Source organism: Scleropages formosus, chromosome 5, assembly GCF_900964775.1.
Source record: "Scleropages formosus chromosome 5, fSclFor1.1, whole genome shotgun sequence".
Classification (NCBI taxonomy): domain Eukaryota; kingdom Metazoa; phylum Chordata; class Actinopteri; order Osteoglossiformes; family Osteoglossidae; genus Scleropages; species Scleropages formosus.
The window spans coordinates 245,759-267,226 of record NC_041810.1 but is presented as its reverse complement, the minus strand read 5'-3'; the positions used below and the strand labels follow the sequence as shown (position 1 = coordinate 267,226).

At 47.2% G+C, this 21,468-nt stretch overlaps 1 protein-coding gene across 2 annotated transcripts in view; it reads right to left on the bottom strand.

The window, feature by feature from the left end:
* Positions 1-14,921, bottom strand: part of ptpro (protein tyrosine phosphatase receptor type O) — a 39,762-nt gene extending 24,841 nt beyond the window's left edge. For both annotated transcript variants that reach the window (XM_029252212.1, XM_029252213.1), the window contains exons 1-3: positions 14,463-14,921; positions 1,225-1,498; positions 626-781 (exon numbers count right to left, since the gene is read on the bottom strand). In XM_029252212.1, coding sequence (XP_029108045.1) covers positions 626-781; positions 1,225-1,498; positions 14,463-14,501 — 469 coding nt within the window. In that variant the 5' untranslated portion in view covers positions 14,502-14,921. The remainder of the gene's footprint in view (positions 1-625; positions 782-1,224; positions 1,499-14,462) is intronic.
* Between the last annotated feature and the right edge of the window lie 6,547 nt (positions 14,922-21,468).

Sequence of the window (21,468 nt, the reverse complement as noted above, 5' to 3'; positions counted from 1 at the left end):
TTACATCACGTACATATTGACAGACAAGAACGGCAGCAAGAGGTGTGCTGGTTGCAGCTGCTGCCTTTGGACTCAGAAGGATCCAGGCTCAAATCACATCTCCTTCAGCAAAGTACTTACTCTGAATTGACACAGTAAAAATTACCCTGCTGTATAAATGGGTAAATCAGTGCTAGACACTTGACACTTGGAGTCATTTTGGGGAAAAGCGTCATCGAAATGGATTAATTTTAAAGAAAAGAGAATGATTTTCATTAAACTAATGTGTTTAGGGTGTGACGGTTCAACCACAAATCACACTGTGTAGTGGAGTTGTACAGAGAAAATTGGCCTGTTTTAGGACAGTTTAGGATAGGACAGTATAAAATGAATGTTCTTTTCTGCATTTAAAAGCAAAAAAAAAGTGTAAAAAAGCCACATCGATCGATGGCAAAAGACCAGTTCGCAACTGTAACAGTAGACTTGTTATAAATACATAAATTGGAATTATGATTTACTGGTTTCTTAATTCAGCTAAAGTATAATTAAGTATTTCAAACATTTTTCATTCGAGTTCATAAATAAGCATAATTTTTAACTGCAATTAACAAACGTGCAACAACTCCACACACCAAGACAGCCCTACCTTTGTAGAGCATAGTCCGCAGCTCCTTCCCCTCCACGTAGCTGATGTTCACCCTGGTGAACACGTTATTTTCCGCGTACTTCATCTCAAAGACGACACCCGTCTCTGGGGAGGCCTTGTAGTCGTGGATGAGCACACTGTCGACTGGAAGAGGCTCTGCGGAACAAACAAATCGTCCCGATAAACGGGATTATTGTCGGGCCGCTTGTTGACACGAGCAAGAAGGAAACCGGCGGAAGGAAGCAGCGTTGTCATGGAAATAAACCAATTAACGCACAGCGCATACTCAGTTCCACAGAGAACAGATGTGGCATCAATGAAAAACAGCAGCAAGCCAATAACACACAATTAGCAGCAGGTGGTTTAGAGCTTGGCGCCGCTGCCTTTGGACTCGAGAGACTCGAGGTTTAAATCCCCCCTCCTGCTGTAGCATCCTTAAGACACTTACCCTAAATTGATACGGCAGAAAGTGCCCCGTTCCATGAACGGGTAAATCAGCGCAAGCAGATTAACGCTTCGAGGCACTTTCGAGAAGCATCAGATAAGTGAACGAGAAGACGCTGAGGGGTCGAAGGCCACGCAAAAAAAGGAACACCTACCCGTGAGGATGCGGACGGGCGCCGCCGCCTTCGACCACTCTGTCCCGTCATCGACCATGAGGGTGACCGCGTAGCACAGGCCGTGGTAGGAGGCGTCGAACACCAGGGCTGGGGGCAGCGCGGCGCTGAAGTTCTCAAACTGCAGGAAGCGGGTCCTGGGCTCGCCGGCTACCTTGGCCGCGTACGCCACCCCGCTTCCCCTCACATCCGAGGCCTCCAGGGACACGGCGATGCTAGCGTCATCTCGCAGGGCAACCAGGAAGGAGAGCGTGCTCTACGGAGAGACAAGGGATGCGCTCTGTGACGCGGTGCACTTTCTCTGCTGGTACATTTCAAAAAACATCAGCGGCTGCTTAACACCTTTGCAAGTTACGCATTTGCTGCCATGAACACTACTTTAATGCAAGCAAGCATTCGTTGGCAGGTATGGAGATCAAGCGCGTGGCCATTCCCTAGATCCCAGCTCCTGCACTGACATCCGCCGTGATTCGCCACCCTCCGAACCGACATCGGATCTTACATTTGTCTTGATGAAAGTGAGCAAAAACACCTGCTGGGTGTAAGATTTTTGTTAGAAACCGATGAAAAAACAGAGAGGACAGAGAAGCCAAATACTGTCAAATGACGGTCTATTTATATGTATTGCAGTCCACAATATCTGTACGACTGCTAATAAATTAAAATTAACGTGAGGTTACGATATTCATAATCATCGCATTTATTTATCACATATATGCTCTGCTGTATGTACCAGAGATAGCAAAACTACAGATATACACAAATTTTGTGCGGGTATGACATTCATTCACTCACACACACACACACACACACACACACACTCGGCTACAACCGCTTGCCCCAAGCGGGGTCGCTTTGAACCGGAGCCTAACCCGGCAACAAAGGGTGCGAGGCCGGAGGGGACACGCCCAGGACGGGACGCCAGTCCGTCGCAAGGCGCCCCGAGCGGGACTCGAACCCCAAACCTGCCGGTATGACATTCAACGAAAAACAAGTACAACAGACCGTTTCCATCAATTGCACGTTAAGACCGGCACTGGTCCACTTAACAGGGAGCACAAGTTTCACCGCGAGGTGCCGAGAAACCCTTTGCGAACAAGTGAATTTTGCAGTCTGTTGGCACACGGATGCCACCGCAGTTCAGGAAAGACTACGCGCAACCGTCCGCCCTCTAGGTTCCCGTCTCCAGGGCGACGGACACGACGGCGCAGGAGCAGCGCTGAAAGCAGAGTGCTCCTGATGAGTGTCAAAACACGTCGCAAAAACCAAACATGGGAGCACCGCATTGGATTATGGGAAAAAAAAATACCTGTTTTTCATATTCATGCACAAGCTTAAGATTTTGCACAACGGAAGAGTCCTTTATTTCAACAGCAGGGCGAAAAGAGTCGATGATCAACTCCAGTGCCCTTTGCTGTTATTTCAGCCTGCGGCAGCTTTTCAACGGGACCGGTTCAGCCCCAGGGAAACGCACTTGCTGTGGTTCTTTCAGCTGATGACGCCGCTGCAACACAATCATACAAAGCGCAGACAATAAAGATGATTGCTGAAAGAACGCCGGCGGTCCGTATTGCGCCAATCCAGGCAGCGTTTTTCAGCGAAAAGCAGCCACTCTGCAGGCAATGCAGTGGCTGTGCAGCTCGGAGGCAGTTTGCAAACTGGTATAAGGATGTTCTCATAAATTAAGACGAGGGCGCGGTGCTGCAGTGAAGGAGTGAGTTGGAGCGGGTCCTGCTCTGCGGTGGGTCTGGGGTTCGAGCCCCGCTTGGGGTGCCTTGCGATGGACTGGCGTCCCGTCCCGGGTGCGTCCCCTCCCCCTCCAGCCTTACGGCCTGCGTTGCCGGGTTAGGCTCCGGCTCCCCGTGACCCTGAATAGGACGAGCGGTTCAGACTGTGCGAGTGTGATAAATAAAGAGAAGTTCTAACATTAAAAAGTGCATTTTCTCAAACAGCTAGGAGACTTTCTTTGTTTGCCATACTGTTGTTTTGTTCACAAACCAGTGAACCGCTGGTTCCCATGAGCTCAATAAGTCCGTTTAAAATGAGTAAAAGGGAGTCTTGAAAACTCAGAAAAACACACCATGTGTTCCGCACCCGCTGCACGAAAGGAAGCTTTCAGTATCAACGTTTTGCGTTGAAAAAAGGGAAAATGGAGCACTGCTTCGAAATGAGTTTAAGATTACTGGAAAAAACAGGCTGTCCAGAAATGTCAAGTGCTCTCGTGAACGTATGAAGACCCTGAGCACGACCACACCTTGCTTCTTCTGCACAAATTCTTAAATGTTTCCAACAGAGTCCGGAAACGCCAAGGTTCGACTGACGTTTCTACCGAGCTGCTCCGTCGCGGCCCGCGGCTCGCCGCGACTTTCACCGTCCCCCGTCCGGGCGGCCCTCTCCGACCCGGATCTCCGCAATTCACGCGCACTTTTAGAGCTTGTCGCAGCTCGCAGCTGCTCTTCAGGGTTCTCCTCCGAAGGCCAGACCGACCACGGCCTCGCATGGAGACCGACCCCGTGTCCATGGCAACAGCGCGGTCCAGAGAGCAGAAGCAGCACCTTTCACTGCCACAGCGCTCCTCACAAACAGCAAATTTCTTTTCATACAGCCGGAAATCCCTGTAAAGCGGGACACCGTGCTGCAGAATAGGATTTTAAAACAGACATTAAAGCCTCACTAACGCATTTAGCTGAGCCGACAGGTCCCTAGTTATTTTAAAATAGCAATGGGCTTATGGAAACAGGAGCAGATGTTCTCACTTTTCAGGTTTGCTGAATTCTTGGTATAAACCGCCAAGTGGCTTCAGAAGTTACGAGATTCATTAATATCAGCGTCTGGGCGCATGCTGAGCCGGGGAGGCGGCGGCGACCCTACCGCTGACAGATCCCTTATCGCTCAGATTTCACCCTGGTTTCACCCTGGTACCAGCTGTCAGTGACTTTGCCCCGCAGGAGAAATGGTCCAACGCTTCATTAACCGAAAGAGGGAGACAAGGCCCAGGGGTGGGGCGGGGCGGGGTGGAGCGGGGTGGGGGGCTATGCAGCAAGTCTTGACAAAATTAAGATTCCACGGTTCGACAGGGGTCACCTTTCACAGCAAGGCATACACGTAGACTGCGCTCCTCGCTCATTTTGAGCAAAAAAATTCCGATGGAACTCTTCGCAACAACAGGACACGGTCTTCAAATCCAAAAGAGATCTTAGGATCTTCACGAAGATATTACAGCACATATTTTCAACATGTATCAAACATTATTTGTAGATGATACTGTACATACATGTGGTTAAACATTCACTTGGGAAGACAGATTCCTTCTCATGGCCATGAGGCTATGACGCTACGTGCGGTGCCAAGCGAAGGCAATGAGGTTGAAGCAGATGATGCCTATATTGACACACGTGACTATCAAAGTCATCTGTACTCCCTGTTCTGTCATCTGCGCTCGAGGCAATTAATCCAATTAGTGAATCGAGCAGCATCTCCTATCGGTAAAGTCTTTCTTGATGGTCTCTTGGGCACTGGGTTCACTTTTCTGTGCAGAAACACACACACACACACACACACACACACACACACACACACACACACACACACATTTTCAGAACCGCTTGTCCCATACGGGCCACGGGGAACCGGAGCCTACCCGGGAACACAGGGGCGTAAGGCCAGAGGGGGAGGGAACACACCCAGGACAGGACGCCAGTCCGTCGCAAGGCACCCCAAGCGGGACTTGAACCCCAGACCCACTGGACAGCAGGACTGTGGTCCAACCCACTGCGCCACCGCACCCCTGTGCAGAAACACTGAGTCATTAACAGAAGGTCACCACTAAGAAAACTGAGTCAAGCCGCAGAATTGCAGTTGTTCGGGGTGAAGCTGACGGTGAAGGGAAGATCTCCGAACATCTGTAAGCCTGTTATCGACCCATCTTCATGCTCCCGAGCGGGTGCAGTACGGGAACCTGCAGCCTTCTCCTCGGCGACTTTCCACGGAGGAATCCTGGAAATTTTAGGCCCCGTCGAGTCTGAAAGCGTTCGGGCTTGTTTCTGATGTGGTGAAAAAGGAGGCCAAAACAAGGTGCACTTTCTCCCAAAAAAAGAAAAAAAAAAAAAAAAAGGTGTATCTGAACACGGTGAAAGCAGTCGTTCCTCCTGAAGGCAGAAGCAGTGTGTCCAGCCCTGCCCTCTCACAACGCACAGGTCAAAAGAGCGGAAAAGACCTTCCTCGCACAAAAGCCCGTCTCCAGAAGGTCCAAGCACGTGCGGGACGAAAGCTCCCCGTGTCCCTCGGAGCTGCCGAGTCCCTGCGAGCATTCGACAAGGGTCTCAAATCCCATCTCTTTCAGAGCCACTTCTCTTCTGATATTCAGTTTAGACCTCAGAGAACAATGGGAAAACACACAAACTGCACACGGGAGCAAAAGTAAACACCACAGCGTGGCTTATAAAATAAAAGAAAAATGCACTTTTCAGAGGGATACAAACTGAAAAAAACAAGGATTTTAAAGCACACGGAGAAATTACTGCGTGTATTACTGTATGCGTTTGACCCATTATGGCAATTAAGCAAATTACTGCAGACCATAACACCTCAATTATCTGTCTACTGACAGCCCCTATAAATGTATAACATTATACTGTATTAAATAAAATATTGATGAAATACCGTAAACACCAATGCAATTTCAGTTATGAACAGATTAACTGACTTCGGCTTCCTTTACTAAGAAACGCATTTTGCACGAAAAAAAAACTAAAGAAAGAACAAACTCCATAATCAGCTCTGCGGGACAAACATGCTGGAAAAGATTTCTTGAAAATCTGGGTCATAACATTGTGACCTGCGCCATTCTGTCAACGAATAAATAAATCACGAGCAGCGGGCACCGAACAGGGCACTTGTTTATTGTGGCTACGGAATGTCTGCTCGCTATCCGACTTCACGGCGGGCTTTTGTCGGAAGAAAAGAGTAATCAAGAAGTTTTCATCCGATGCATATCTTAATCTCGGCAAATTCGAATACGATCCGGGTCTTCAAGCGCGGTGTGCCTGAAGCCACATTGCGAAGAAGTGCACATTTCCTGAAATGTAGGAATGATGCAGGAAAATCAGGTGGAAACAGTGGGGGGGGGGAGGAAATCACAAAAATGGTCAAATCTGGGTGGAAAAAAAACAAGGTGTCACGTTGCGAATGAAAACTCTGCGCACGGAGTCACTGCAGACGTTGGACTGAACTGAGTGCACCTTCTGCGGGAAACCATCCTCCAGCTACGGACCGTACGCGGTCGTCGCCTGAAGCTCAGAAATGTCCTCACGATGGGATGGCGCCGTCCATTTCCCGACTGCAAAGCGCCTGCCGGGAAACCAGTACAACGAGTAAGCAGATGAAGATGTAAGTACTGCTACCGCCACTGTCACGTTTTGTTAACGGAGAGGCAGCAGCGGTCACGGACCCCGTGCAGGTCAGCGAGGAAAAAGGAAAGTGAGCGGATCACTTTATAAACCCATCGGTGCTCGGAGTTTTCGTTTGAACGGAGTCGGAAGGAAACACGTTTGTTTTGTTCGGCACGCGAGACGGTGAAAAAATCTCCAACGTGCACCCGCTTCGGAATTTCAGCGGTCCCATTTCGAGGAAAAATCACGTACGTCTTTCTTCAACCGACGCAGCCGATACGTCCTCGTGTTCCACCCGGCTGAACTTCCATCATCAGCGACTCGTCCCGGATCTCCTAATGTTGCTGCTCCGTGCAGTTCTTGCAGGCGGTCTATCGCGCTACAGACGAGTCCCCGATCTCACCCACCGTGTCAGTCAGGATCCTAGGAGTAACTGCCGACTCGGGTCTGTTCCTGCTCACTAACGCTGGCTCCCGGTGACTTGAAGTGCTATACTCCGGATACATCATACAGAGTAAAGGTCCGGCATCCTAATACCCGGAGGACCCGATTGCTCCCTATAGGCCAACTAGAGGGGTCCAAAATCAAGTGCACATCAGTTCTCCATTTTGGATAGAACATGGAGAAACAAAATCCCTCTGTCCCTCAGAGCAGCTGAATCCCTCCAAGCATTCAAGAAAGGTATCCAAACCCATCTATTTCAGAGCCACTTCCCTCCTCACAGCTGGATAAATGAGCCCAACGCCATCTGCAACGGTTATCTACAGGAGGTGAACACAACAGCAGAAACAGAAAACAAAATATTAATACGAAGCACCTAACAAAGAGTGGGGCCGTCCTTTGCCCTCAGAATAGCTTCAGATCTTCTCGGGACGCCGTCCTACAAGTCTTAAAGTGTATGCGGCGAGAGAGTGCGCTGTTCTTCGAGAAAAAAAGCCACCAGTTCTTTCAGGGATGAAGGAGGCAGAAATTTACTTCTCACTCTCCCAACATCCCGATGATGTACGGTGACGTTTAGATCCGCTCGCCGGAGAACCCGCCGAAGGTGTTCGACTTCATCCTGGTGTTCGTCATCCCGGAATATGAGAACATCGTAAGGGAACAGTTTCCGAATGTTTCGCCGAAACGGTACCAGCTACCGTTAGCAGCGGCACTTCGGCCCAAACCCTCACGGTAACCGGGAAATTACCGCACGTAGAACTTGGAAACATTTAACCGTATGAAAAAGATCTGGGAAAAATACGGGACCGACGGGAAGCAGCACGCGAGAGGGCCAGCGGTCGATTCCACTCGCACGTCCAGTTTTCGCACAATAGCGGCCGATTGCCTCCGTCACTTAAGCGTTTCTCTCACGGAAAACGAAGCGGCCGGTTGCAATTATAGGTCGGATCACCCGAGGCCATAATCGGAAGCAAAAACACACACGCGCATACAAGCACGCGCACGCTGCGGCTCGGCCGCCGATGGCTGTCGGGAGACGGTTCGGACCCCATGCCGCGTGTCAGGGGCTCACGCACGATGACACGGCGCACAGCGCACCGTCCGAGCGCGGCACGCGAGCACCTCCGGGATGCGCAGAATAGCCAGCTGTGCTCCGGCTGTGCTCCAGCTGTGCGCTGATCTGCTTCTGCTCCAAATGACCAAGCAAATCTGCTCTTAATCTGTGTTAAAAGTCAGAGCCGAACTGCAACCGCACACCTAAAAGCTTCCGGCCACTTCGTGACCAGGAGCTGACCCGAGGCTTCGCGGCTCAGCGTGTGAAATGCGCTGCAGACGTGCAGACCGTGGCGGCGTGGGACTCCACGGTCGCTCAACAGACCGGCACATCCAGCTGCGGCGGAACACCTGGACCCCGTGCGACGGCAAGACCGTCGATCTCCACAAACGCACGGCATCGCCTTTCGCAACACCATAGTGCAGTACGTCGGCTCTCCCTGTTACAAACACTTGACTTACGAATTTCTGAAGATACAAACATTTCTTGGGCTATTTTCAACTGCATCTTGTTCAGTGCCGTTTTCTGAAATTTCTGTCTGTTGCAGAGTGACGATTACCCGCGCTGTCACGTCTTAACCCTTACATGGCAGGAAGACGCAGAGAGAACAGCGAAACGAATGGAGTTGTGGGCTGCGTTTATTCAACTCACTTCCACAGCATTTACAGCTCATGTCTAGTGCTCGCGTGTCAGTGAGCAGTAAAAAGATATGGAAATCTCCAAAATGTTTATGAGATGAATCAGTTAACAACCTGCATTACACAGCTTTCTGGAGACCGTGTTTTTATTTTCAATCATCTTTAAATTTGTTTTAAATTTCATGCTGCTCTATGTTAATTATAATGAAAATTCCAAGTATTTCTATATGTTATAGCTATACGCAGCAGAGGGGGGCACAGCAGTGGGTTTGGCCTGTGCCTGCTCTCTGGTGGGTCTGGGGTTCAAGTCCCACATGGGGTGCCTTGTGACACACCAGCATCCTGTCCTGGGTGTGTCCCCTGTGCCAGGCTCCAGCTTGCTGCAACCCTGCTTGGGATGACTGGCATGTGTTTGCATGTATCCAACACACACACACACACACACACACACACACACACACACACACACACACACACACACACACACACACACTTTCAGAACCACTTGTCCCATACAGGGTCACAGGGAACCAGAGCCTACCCAACAACACAGGGCACAAGGCCAGGGGACACACCCGGGACAGGACGCCAGTCTGCCATAAGGCACCCCAAGCAGGACTTGAACCCTAGACCCACCCAAGAGGAGGACCCAGTCCAACCCACTGCGCCACCACACTCCCCATGTAACTAACCTTTGTAAATAAATGAAGACACATCAGTACTGACTGAGCAGATGAAAATGGCCCAATGCTGACAAACTTACACAATTAATCAGTCAGCAGAACTGAATGACAGTTTGCAGAGATTACACATTTTTCAATTTAATTTTAAATATATAATTAATAAATTATGCATTAATTTCAATCTAGTTTGCAGTTAATTAAAAGGTACCAGTGTAATGTAGTGGTGTTCTACCCAAAGTGTACCCTGTCATGCACCCTGTTTCCAGGGTACCGCAGACCACAGACACCCCGGATGCAACCCTGGACAAGGACTAACTGATAATACATGGCTTGGAGTGTTACAGAATATCTGGTTAAATTTTCTATATCTGTCTAACGTTTTTACAAATCCGAACCTGTCAAAAAGTGAAGAAGTGTTTGTGTTCAGCTTTTTAGCAATAGCAAGTTTGTAGGTGGTATAGTGGTTAGAGCTGCAGGCTATAGACCAAAAGATTACAGGTTCCAATCCCACCTCTAGCTGTAGTACTCTTGACCAGAGTACTCTGATTAAATGACTAAATTGCTCCATTAAAATGACCCAGCTATATCATATCAAAGGTAAAATAATTGTGAGTACCTTTTCATTGTAAGTTGGTTTGGAGAAAAGTGTTTGCTAAATGAATAAATGTAGAAGTATGAACACTAATGAGCTGGGAGTTATGAACAAATGAAAATGACTTCTGCTCTAACTGCACTCTGGCTTTGCAGTGGTAAAAACGGTGTAGAGGACAGCATTTGACCCATATTCATCAACAGGATGGAGAGAGGGACCGACTAGCAGCTCTCCCTTATCCTGCTGGGGCCCCTCGCACCCTGAGAGTGTCCCGATTAGGCAAAGCTCGTCGCCCCGGGACACGTCCTGCAGCGAAAAGGTGCCGTCCAACCTACAGCGTGTCATAGTGGAAAACAGGAAGCGCGTCCTTCCATGCGTTTCAACGCAACCGTCTCGGGCAAGTGCTTATTACCAGCAGTGAAACTTTCTCCCAAAAGAAAAAAGAAATTAATCATGTCTATTCTTAGCAGTTATTATTAATTTTCCAAACACAAAGTTATGCATATGAGAAATCTCATCAATGAGTAACCTGATGGTTCATTAATACACTCCACCAGAAGGCGGAGAGGTGAACAGAAGAGGGCCAACTTGCATTTAAGAAGTTCCGTACGCTGGTTCCTCAACCTTGCAAACACAACTGAAACCCGAAGTCCGTTCATAAATCCCTCCACTATGTCACAATCAATAAAAATGACACAGTGCAGACATCCCTCGATTTATTCGCAGGTTCGGTTCAGTACAAACCTCAGATAAAGCTGTAATAAAATAAAAATGAACTGTACAACTTTGACAACCTGTTGCTATAAATCAGCATTATCTGACTTTTCACTGGAAAAATGGTAACGAGGCTCACATGGTTAGAGAGAGGGCGCGCACGCACACACACGCACACACACACACACACACACACACACACACACACACACACTCCTGAGCTGGGTTGCGGCGAACCAGAGCCTAACCCAGCAACACAGAGCACAAGGCTGGAGGGGGAGGGGACGCACTCAGGACGGGACGCCAGTCCATCGCAAGACACCCCAAGCAGGACTCGAACCCCAGACCCGCCAGAGAGCAGGATGCAGCCAAACCCGCTGCGCCACCGCGCCCTCCTACAGGTGACAGTTGATCCACGAAAAAAAATCTTTGAAAAGACAGAAAATTCCATTTAAAATGAACCAAAAAAAAAATGTATTCCTTTGAAAATTCATGACTTGAGCATTCTTAACAAGAGTAGCCAGTGTGTCTGTATGTATGTATGAGTGTATATATCAATCTTCTTATACATCTAATATAAAGTGGGAGGTGCCCACTTGACAACCTCAATGAAATACTCATGTTGGTACCCTGTGGTTGATGGGTTGGGGGGAGGAAATTAAGCCACTTGGTCTTGAGTCATGGAGATGTATGACGGCAGCGCCGGATGTTTTTCTCTGCGGCTTCAAAGGTTCAACTGGGTCCTTGTATACAGCCGTTGTAATATACGCACGGGGTGTCACATGTCGTCCTGTGTATGTTGAATGTGGCTTTATTTTAGATTAGAGCAGAGCTGCACAACGCCGGCTCTCAAAGGGATGGACACAGGCAGGTTTTAAGCAACACATTTTAAAAGGCACCCGACTGACAGCAGAAAGGTCAGTTAAGGTCGCTCGCTCTCCAATAAATTCTTCAATTAAACACCTGAGAGCAGAAGGATGAGCAAATACCAACACACCTTGCAGCCCTCAAGGGGGGAGTCCACTGATTTACAGTGCGAGTGCACGCACGCACACACATGCACGCACACACACACACACACACACACACACACACACACACACACACACACACACACTCTGCACCTGGGAACTGAAGCCGTGAGCTGAAATCACACAATGAATCATCACATTCAACGGCCATGAACACAGAGCGAAACAAACAGACTGTCAGTGCTCCAGCTAGAGAAACGTTAATAAATTAAAGGCATTTCTCACGATTAACATTTGAGTGCTTTTCAATTTGGGAACTGAGGGAGCAATTCCGCAGCCTCCGACCACGAGACAGCATCTCGCACACACACTGGGTGTATAGAAACATCTCCCGATGACACACAGGGAGCTCATTAGATAGCCATTATAGCGCTCACTGTAGTAAAACCACGCTTAATGGTATATGGCAGGCTTCTGTAATCCCGTTCCAAGGACCTGCTGTGAATTTCGGCTCCCATCCCAACAGGCCTATTAATAAATTAAGCTTTTTTTGAGCCATCAAAAAGTAATAATCAAGATGGAAAAATGATGCACACTAATGAGCTGGGAGATACTATGGTACTGTACCTGCTATGCCATCACTGGTGACACAAAATGGAATTTAAGCGCATTAAGAGCAATTAAATTACACACAGTTAACGTGCAGCCGCTCAATGATCGCGGCCAACCAACACACAGCGCTCTTGCTGGACGGGGTAGAAAAGCAGTCTAGTGAGAATGGGCATCATATGGCTGAGTCAGAAAATATGATATTTTGTCTGCTGAGATCAATTAATGTGTCAGAATGATGAGGCACAGTGAAGAGTTTTCAAATTTCATATATACAAACTGCGCACTAAATGCCGCTTAACCTGCATCTATCTGAATACTCATATACTCATTACAAGTTTATGTACAGGCTGGTAAAAACTCGGAAACAGCCCACCTTGGGAAAAACTAAGAATGCCGTGATGGATGTCATTCATGTGTTATTTTAGCTGAATACCTGGCAATATTAGGTGATTTGCATTTTTTGGGCATAGTGACAAGTACATTCGTTTACTGCCATGTCACAGATCTTCCTTCTCTTGGCTCACAGGAGACCCTCTAATGATACAGGAATAATTCATTCATCTTAATTACTATTCATAAACACACATTTTCTGAACCGCTTATCCCATACGGGGTCGCGGGGAACCGGAGCCTACCCGGCAACTCAGGGCGTAGGGCCGGAGGGGGAGGGGACACACCCAGGATGGGACGCCAGTCTGTCGCAAGGCACCCCAAGCGGGATTTGAACCCCAGACCCACCGGAGACCAGGACCCGGTCCAACCCACTGCGCCACCGCGCCCCCTACTATTCATAAACTTATCACTTATATATCTACTCAATAGCTTAGAACTACTGAGAATAAAGTAACAAAAATACATTTCATTAACTGACTAAATTGTACTGTTAAGGGGCACAAACAAATAAAGCAAAGAGGAAATACAGTAATTCTGTTGTCCATACAAACACAGTTGCAAAATCTGAGTATGTCTGAGAAGTTCTGGCCTCATTTATTAATATTACAAGGAGAGTAAAACAGCGCAGGTGTAAGATTAATAAACCCAGAAAAGGCTAGGAACCACTTTCAGAATTACGCACAGAGCGATAGGAAGAGCTGTTTCTGTGTAAATATTAAAGCAACAGTTCTCAGTACCAAACAAAAATCATCAAAGTATTTAAAAAAACGAGCTTTGTGCATGTTACAGCTCCCGGCTCTAAGGTACAACCGAAGCGCCGCACCCGCTTCCGCAACAGCAGCACCGGCCGTGTGCCGCGTGACCAAGTGCAATACGGTGACACAAAAACCGATCATACGAATCAGAGAGGTTCACTCACACTGTCACATACGCATCATCTCAGATGTTTATGAGAATGCGCATCTGATCAGAAAGTGGTGTGCAAGTGCTGGACAGGTGACCCCACGCTCTCTCAGTCACACTCTTTGTGAGCAACACTAATAAGTGTATTTCTAGGAAACACATGAATGGGATATTAGCGGGACCCTTCGTTGTAACAGCAACACACAGGACCTACAGGGGCCACTCACTCTGTGTCTGTGTGTCTGTGTGTGTGTTACATACATGAATAAAACAGCTTTCACTTCATTTCTGACGGGAGCACAGATATGTCTGCAATAATTAAAGGCATGTGCCTCCTGTGAGGATGCTTTTTTTTTCTTTTTTTTTTTTACTGTGGAAAAGAAGTGTAGCTGGGAGCCAGAGCCAAGTGAAGGAAACTAGTTGATACACCGCATCAGCACCGCGTCACAATAAACAGGATGGAATAAACGGTGTGAGTGCAGAGTCACAGTGTGTCACTGCACCGTGGCAGGAGCGCGTCGCACTCCGCGCGCACACACACGACACGCGCGCACACACACACGGCAGCGCAACATGAAAATATGGCCACAGTGACATTTTCACACCGAAACACCACACACTCCGCTCTCTGGCATCGCTTCCCATTGTCTAACACTCGCCGGCCGCGGTGTTTCACACACACACGCGCGCGCGGAATCGCCCTCTTCACGCAGGCAGGGGCGGGGGAGTTGGGGGGGGGGTAACCGACTGACCCCGTTTCGCCTGGAGAAACACATTGTCTCTCTCTCTCTCTTTCTCACACACACACACACGTTTACGTTACGGTTACCTGGATGCCGCAAAGCGCGCATATCGCGTGGAGCCACATCTCTCAGTATCTCTGGCCGGGAAAACGTCGAAGATGCGCTAAACACACAAGCCCGCCCGCGCGCGCGCGCGCACGCACACACGCAGAGCCCCGGATCTCTCCGGGTCGCTGGCTCGCGCTCTCCGCGGGAACAATGGCGAGCTGTGTGCAACGTGCAGCGGCCGGCGGCGGCGCGTCCTCCTCCTCGTCCCCCCCCTCGCCTCGCCCGGGTGTCCGACTCCGAGCGCGTCTCTGTCGCGATGACGCCGGGCGCCTCACGAGGTGAGATTTTCAGCCGAAAAAGGGAAATTCAGCAGGAATCCGATCGGCGCAGCTCGAGCATCCTCGGCCGGTGTCCGCGACGAACGTGGCGACGGTCCGGCCCATCTCACACACACTCACACACACACAGAGGCTCCATTCCTGCTGTCCTCCTGCTCCGCCGACGCCCCGCCCTCGTCCCCCCGCCCTCGTCCCCCCTCTGCTGCCTGATTGGCTCCTTCCAGTCACGTGCTCAAACAATCCTAACACCCTGCGCTGCCGGGCGGCAGGTACCACAGGGCCGGCAGTTGAGGGCTCGAATCGGTACCGGTACACTCGGGCGTCATGTCACGGAGTTACGCACTAAACTAATAAATCTGCTGCAACGACTTACAAAAACTTTTTTTTTTTTCAGTCAGAGGCAATAATTTGTCAACAAAAGTAATTTGTTACAAAACATAAAATATTAGGATGGATGGCTATATATTATCTAATATTAACATATCTATATAATCTTTACATTTATTTATATCATAGAAATATGGATGGATGTATTAGAGTTTACAGAAATCCATATCTATTTATATATATTGATCTGTATTTATTTATATCATCTCTATTTATATATTGATTTAATTATACTGTATATTTTGTATTTAATAAAATACATAAAATATTACAAATATAAGTAATGTTCGTGTTATCATTGTTATGCATAAAATATCTTTTCATTATGGCATTAATTAGTTATAATAATTAAGTTTCGTGTGACATATTGTAACGACCCGCGTTACCTGTATTTAGGTGGAGAGATGTTTTGTGCAAATAGTTGCATTGTGGGTAACTTGTAAATAGCGTGTGTAACCACTGGGGGCACTTACGGCAAAAATGATGGGGTTAAATCTCTTTGGGAGGATTTAAGATGGTATTTATTTGCTTATGTAAATTTTGATTTTCAGTTTTCATTAAACGCTGTCCTACTTTTTCTTTTTTTTTTGGTGATGATCATGGTATGGGTCTTGTTAATTTTTTTGTGTTGCATTAGAAGTTTTTTGTTCACAAAAACAAATTTATTAAGACTTTGCCTAGATTCGATGTCTTTCCTGCTGAGGTTTCCCTTATTGTAAACTCTCTTAAACTCATTGATAACAATGAGAATAACAAGTTTATTAAGAATTATGATCACATTTTTCCTATTGCATGAGATGCTACTGTTATCTTTTTTCTTCCTTTTCCTTTTATCGTATGTTATTGTATTTCAATGCAGTACTGTTCCTTTTCTGCAATAAAATACAGAAAAAGTTTTTTAAAAAAAAGATGGGGTGACTGCGCTTACGAGTATGTGGAGGGAGCCTGGGGGTGCTAAGCAGGCTGGGAAGGCTGGCTGTAGGCGGAGGTCCTGAAGGAAATGGAGTCCTTGGACCGAGAGAATTATTTCCCTGGTGCCGCTGTTCTAATAAATTGTTCGTAATGAACGCTGCCTCTGCGTCCCTCTTCGCCCTGTCCAAACCCACGGCACTGTCCGCCACATTGGTGTTAGAAGTGGGATGGGGCAGGACGATGAGAGGCTGGATCAGGGAGCAGTTAAACACCAAATATGAAGAAGGGGAAATAGGCTGGACGGAAGAACGGTGTCCGGTGGAAGAAGCGCCTGCGATGGAGGAGCAGTGGCAGAGCACAGGTGTCCAGGGGGACCCTAGGGAAGCGCGCTGTGGCGAGGATAGCGGAAAAGAGCTACGATGTCCTACTGAAGGGGGGCGTGCAGGTCGAGTACGGTCTCCCTGCGCCCACGGTAGGAGCGGCAGGAAGAGGCAGCGAACCGCCATCAAGTGCTGGGGCTGAGGAAGGCCGCGCCGGGGTGAGCGCTGCTTTCCCGAGCGGGTCGGACGACGTGCTGGACAACGCGGAGGACCACACCTCGTCTGTGCACAGGCGCGGCTCCGTAACGGAGGTGAGCGAACCCACCGATGCGAATTTGCCCGCAGATGAAGATTGCGCCGCTTTCGTGGAGAAAGCGCCCAGCCTGCTTGAAGCCCCGACAAGCTTTCTAAAAGTGCTGCGTGGCGGAGAAAACGGTGCGAAAGCAGGAGGGCTGCGCAAGAAGAGGCAACCGGTTTTCCAAGGATCACAGCGGGCTCGGCGTGCAGCGAAATGGCAGAGGCGAGAACGGCAAGCACGGCGGCTTTGCCGGGTCCTCTGCCGAAAGATGACCGAGCAGCGAGACGGCTGAGGGCACAAGAGCGGTGTTCGCTGCTATTCTTTTTGACGGGGGCCTATGTAACGACCCGCTTTACTTGTATTTAGGTGGGGAGATGATTTGTGTAAATAGTTGCATTGTGGGTAACTTGTAAATAGCATGTGTAACCACTGGGGGCACTTAGGGGAAAACTGATAGGGTGACTGTGCCTAAGCTTAGGTAGAGGCAGCCTTGGGGTGCTAAGTAGGTTAGGAAGGCTGGCTCTAGGTGCAGCTCCCAGAAGAAATGGAGTTCTCAAACTAAGAGCATTATTTTTTTGGTGTGGGTGTTATGATAAATTGTTTGTAATGAATGCTGCTTTTGTGTTCTTCTTCACCCTATTCAAAGCCCTGGCACTGCATGCCACAATATTTTCAATCTCTGTCCTGGGTGTGTTTCCTCCTCCTCCAGCCTTGTGCCCTGTGTTGCCGGGATAGGATCTGGTTCACTGGGACCCTGCTTGGGACAAGCCATTTAAGACAGTGTGTGTGTATTTTTAATGTCGGAGCTTTTTTCCATTAAACTTGATGTTAATTCACCCCTCATCTAATGGGGCGGTTTCGCAGAATAAAGTAACTCCGTTTTTGGGGAGATGAGTATACTTACCTTGAATATTCTTATTTTCTGAATGGGTGTATTTAAGTGTATCCATAACATTAAGAAACATCATTACATGGAACTGCTTTCCAGTAGAAATGATCAGCTCTAAAAATGGGCAAATGAGTGTGAAGTTGATCTATCCAACACTGTATGTTGCCTTGGATTGCAGACGTGTGCTCAATAAGGAATAAAAAAAAATAACAAAAAATACTGGACTTCAGCCAGTTCTGCTGCAGCCTCGAGTGCTTTCATTACAGCAGCTGCCCATTTTAAACCAAAAATAGAGACAATGGATGAAAGGCAGAACCTGGTAGAGTTATTCAACAATGAGCTTTTGCTTTTAGTAGTAACACCATTCATAATGCTGAGCCCCACACCATTGCCAGTTCAGTTTAAGAGTGTTTAACTAATCTGTACAGCTGGGTATTTTACTTGAGCAATTCACCTTAAGGACCATCATGTACGTCTGAAAAAGGTGAAGGAAAAAGATGACCAACAAACTGGATGAGAGACTCAATCACAGTAGCAATGGACACACCCTTTCAACACCAAAGATACAAATGGAGGACAGAACTTTCTGGAGATACTCTTTGTGGTTGCTAAGATCTGACATTGATTGAAGGCCCAAAATTACTTACTTTTAGTAGTAATGGTCCTTGAACCAACACCCTTCAGGTTGTAGGTCCACATCCTTCCGATACTCTACCCCTACATAGTAAAACTGTCAGGAACAGAAAATTGAATCAGTAAACACATAAATTTCTTATAGATTTAATAGATTATACACACAGAGCTACTATAGTAACCACAGGCTCCAGTCCTGAACAAACTTCCTGATTTCTCTTAATGGTGTGGCCAGGACTCCGACATTTTAATACCACCGGCTGTAGGATGCCAGAAGTTTGAGCTTTCAGTGGCTGTTATTTATTTTTGTAACTATAATATACAGACAATCAGGGTGACGAGATTTTCCTCACAAAACCGAAAATCTGTATAAGAAGACAGCGGGACACAATCTAATAAGGAGAGTGTCACAAAAATCACTGAAAAAGAAACGTCAAAAATTCAAGTTTTAGTTCAGAAGATTTGCCTGGGACTGAGACAACACCAAAATAAACTTTTTCATAAGTGGCAACATCATGCACGGGTCTCATGACCTTCATAGCTGAAAAGATATATTGTAATAAACTCGGGTGTGCTTGGTGGGCAGCGCGGTTAACCTCTTTACGCAGAAATGAGAAATTCTTTTTTGATTCCAACATAAAATATAAACAATATGCAGTTTGTAGTACCAACACCATTTTTTCCTCTTTTCCATGTTATAAAAACAATGGTTACATCTAAGAAATTTAAAATTCAGGGAGCTGAGAATCACTATATCTTGATTTCTGACATATAAGTCTGACATTAATGGCTTGTAAAATTTGATCGGACAAATTTCATATTGTCATGTCTTTACTGACCATATTGTAGCACCCTGCGCTCTGGGTTCGGGCGGGGCAAAGAAGGACGTATGGACAGTGTTTATTACAAACACTTATTGGAACAGCAGGAGGTACAGAAACGAACACAAGGAAATAATGCTCTCGGGCCAAGAACCTCTTTTCCTCAAGGACCTGCACCTGAAGCCAGCCTCCCCGGTCTGCGTAGCGCCCCTCAGGCTTTCCTCCCTTTTCCACTGGCCAACCCACTGACCCCCTTATATTCCCCGTGAGATCCCGCAGCAGTTGAACACTGTTCCATTCTACCCGCGATTCAACTATTTACAATAAACCCATCTTCTCGTTCAAACTCCCAGTAACACTGGTTGTTACAGTATTGTTTTAACATTCAAAGGACTCTGGACCATCAGGGTTTCCAATAAATGGGAAGACACACACACTTTCAGAACCACTTGTCCCATACAGGGTCACGGGGAACCGGAGCCTAACCCAGCAACTCAGGGCGTAAGGCTGGAGGGGGAGGGGACACACCCAGGACGGGACACCAGTCCATCACAAGGCACCCCAAGAGGGACTCAAACCCCAGACCCACCGGAGAGCAGGACTGTGGTCCAACCCACTGCGCCACCGCACCATGGGAAGACATATCGGTGCAAATTGGATGTACCGTGCGTGTTAAAGAATCCCAAGATGTATGTTACTTGCTCTTCAGAACAGAGATCACTGCAAATATCAGAGATCACTGAAATAATCACTGCAAGAGCACATAGTATGATGTTCAAGGAGGTGACAGATCTGGAGACATTTCTCTTACACTTGATAACATCTGTGTCCATAAGTGTGTGATATGAAGAACAGTAAAACAAGGGTTGGTTCACTGGAGGTTAACACAGGTAACCACTGCTCTTGCGAGCTCCATCACAAAATTGTTCAGGAGACCATTGGGACATCTCTCTGTGATCACAAGCTCAGAAGATGTGAGTCATGCAGCATGACAATGACCCCAAAGACAGGGGTAAATCAACAACCACGGCTTAAAGAGACAAAATTTTACATTTTGGAATGGCAAATTCAGAATCCTGACATCAGTTACGCTGAAATGTTGTGCTCTGTTCTGAAGGAAACTGTTCATATAAGATATCTTGGAAATAAAAATGAACGGAAACAATTCTGTAAATAAGAATGGGACTAAATGCTTACTAACTCCGGATCGGCAGCTAAAGAGTTAAGTTGTGTTTATTCTACTAAAGGAGGTTTAACCCATGGATCACATCCCATTTATATCCTTGACCTTGGCTATTTAAACAGTATTTTCAATTAAGATATGACAATGTATCATTTGAAACTATTGTTTGTTTAATCAGACAGTCTTTTCAGTTATTATGGGTTAGATGAAGATCAGATCACCTTTTCAAAGACCAAAGCTTTAATTCCAAAGGCTTCAAAAACTTTTCTCTGTAGTGGAATCTATGAAATAAAATATGTTAAATATAGTAGTATATTGTTTATTGCAGATGTAGGTTTTATCCTAGTGAACTTCTGCATATTTCAGCTCGTATTTATACAACATTTCCATACATGTGAATTCCTTTCCAGAGGCCTGTGCTCCTAGCTTTACTGCAGCTTTTTACTCTTCAGTGAGGCCCATGGCAGTTTAAATGATCTGCTCCCACGGATCTGCTCCACCGAAAAGGTAACTGGGCCCATAAAAAGGAATTAATACACTCCCTAAATGTCAAGACAAGTATCATTCAGAGCGATAAAAAGACCCAGGAAACTAAACAACCAAACTAGAATAGATGACATTTACTGTACACCTTAGTAGCTCCGCAATGTGCATTTATCATGCATGTTCACACTCTCCACACTCCAGTCCATGTTTTAGAGTCCTGCCCATCGCCAGCTCTGACGCAGTGCATGTGCCACACATTCCCTGGTCCAAACAATAAAAAATGAAGGAATGTCGTGCTACTGACAGAACAGCATCTCCTTAAACACACAGGACCAAGTCAGAAACAGGTCTGCTTGACACTGGACCTACTCTTAGGTTTGTGCAGCAAAAAGTGGAACACTTCTTTGGATTGCTTAGCATCTTATAGATGTGGAAAAAATATATAAAGCATAAAAATGAAATTGTATATATACAATTATATTTCATTGCGGCAATCCAAATATTACTCAAAGTGTTATTTCGTCGTGTAGGACGGGAATTCACGACTGGCAGAGGTGGCTCCCATGTTTAAAACAGGAGAGCTGTAGGACATGTTCTTACTACGAAGGCATCACACGACATCTCCAGGCTTCAGGCATCTGGACATGAGGCTGTAGGGTTACTGCTGCGTGTCGACCCTCAGATTCAGGAGGCATGAAGGGTGACAATGAAGGGTGCAATGCAGTGGACAAGCTTTTCACCCACATATGGATTCTGGAGGGCTGCGGGAATTTGCAG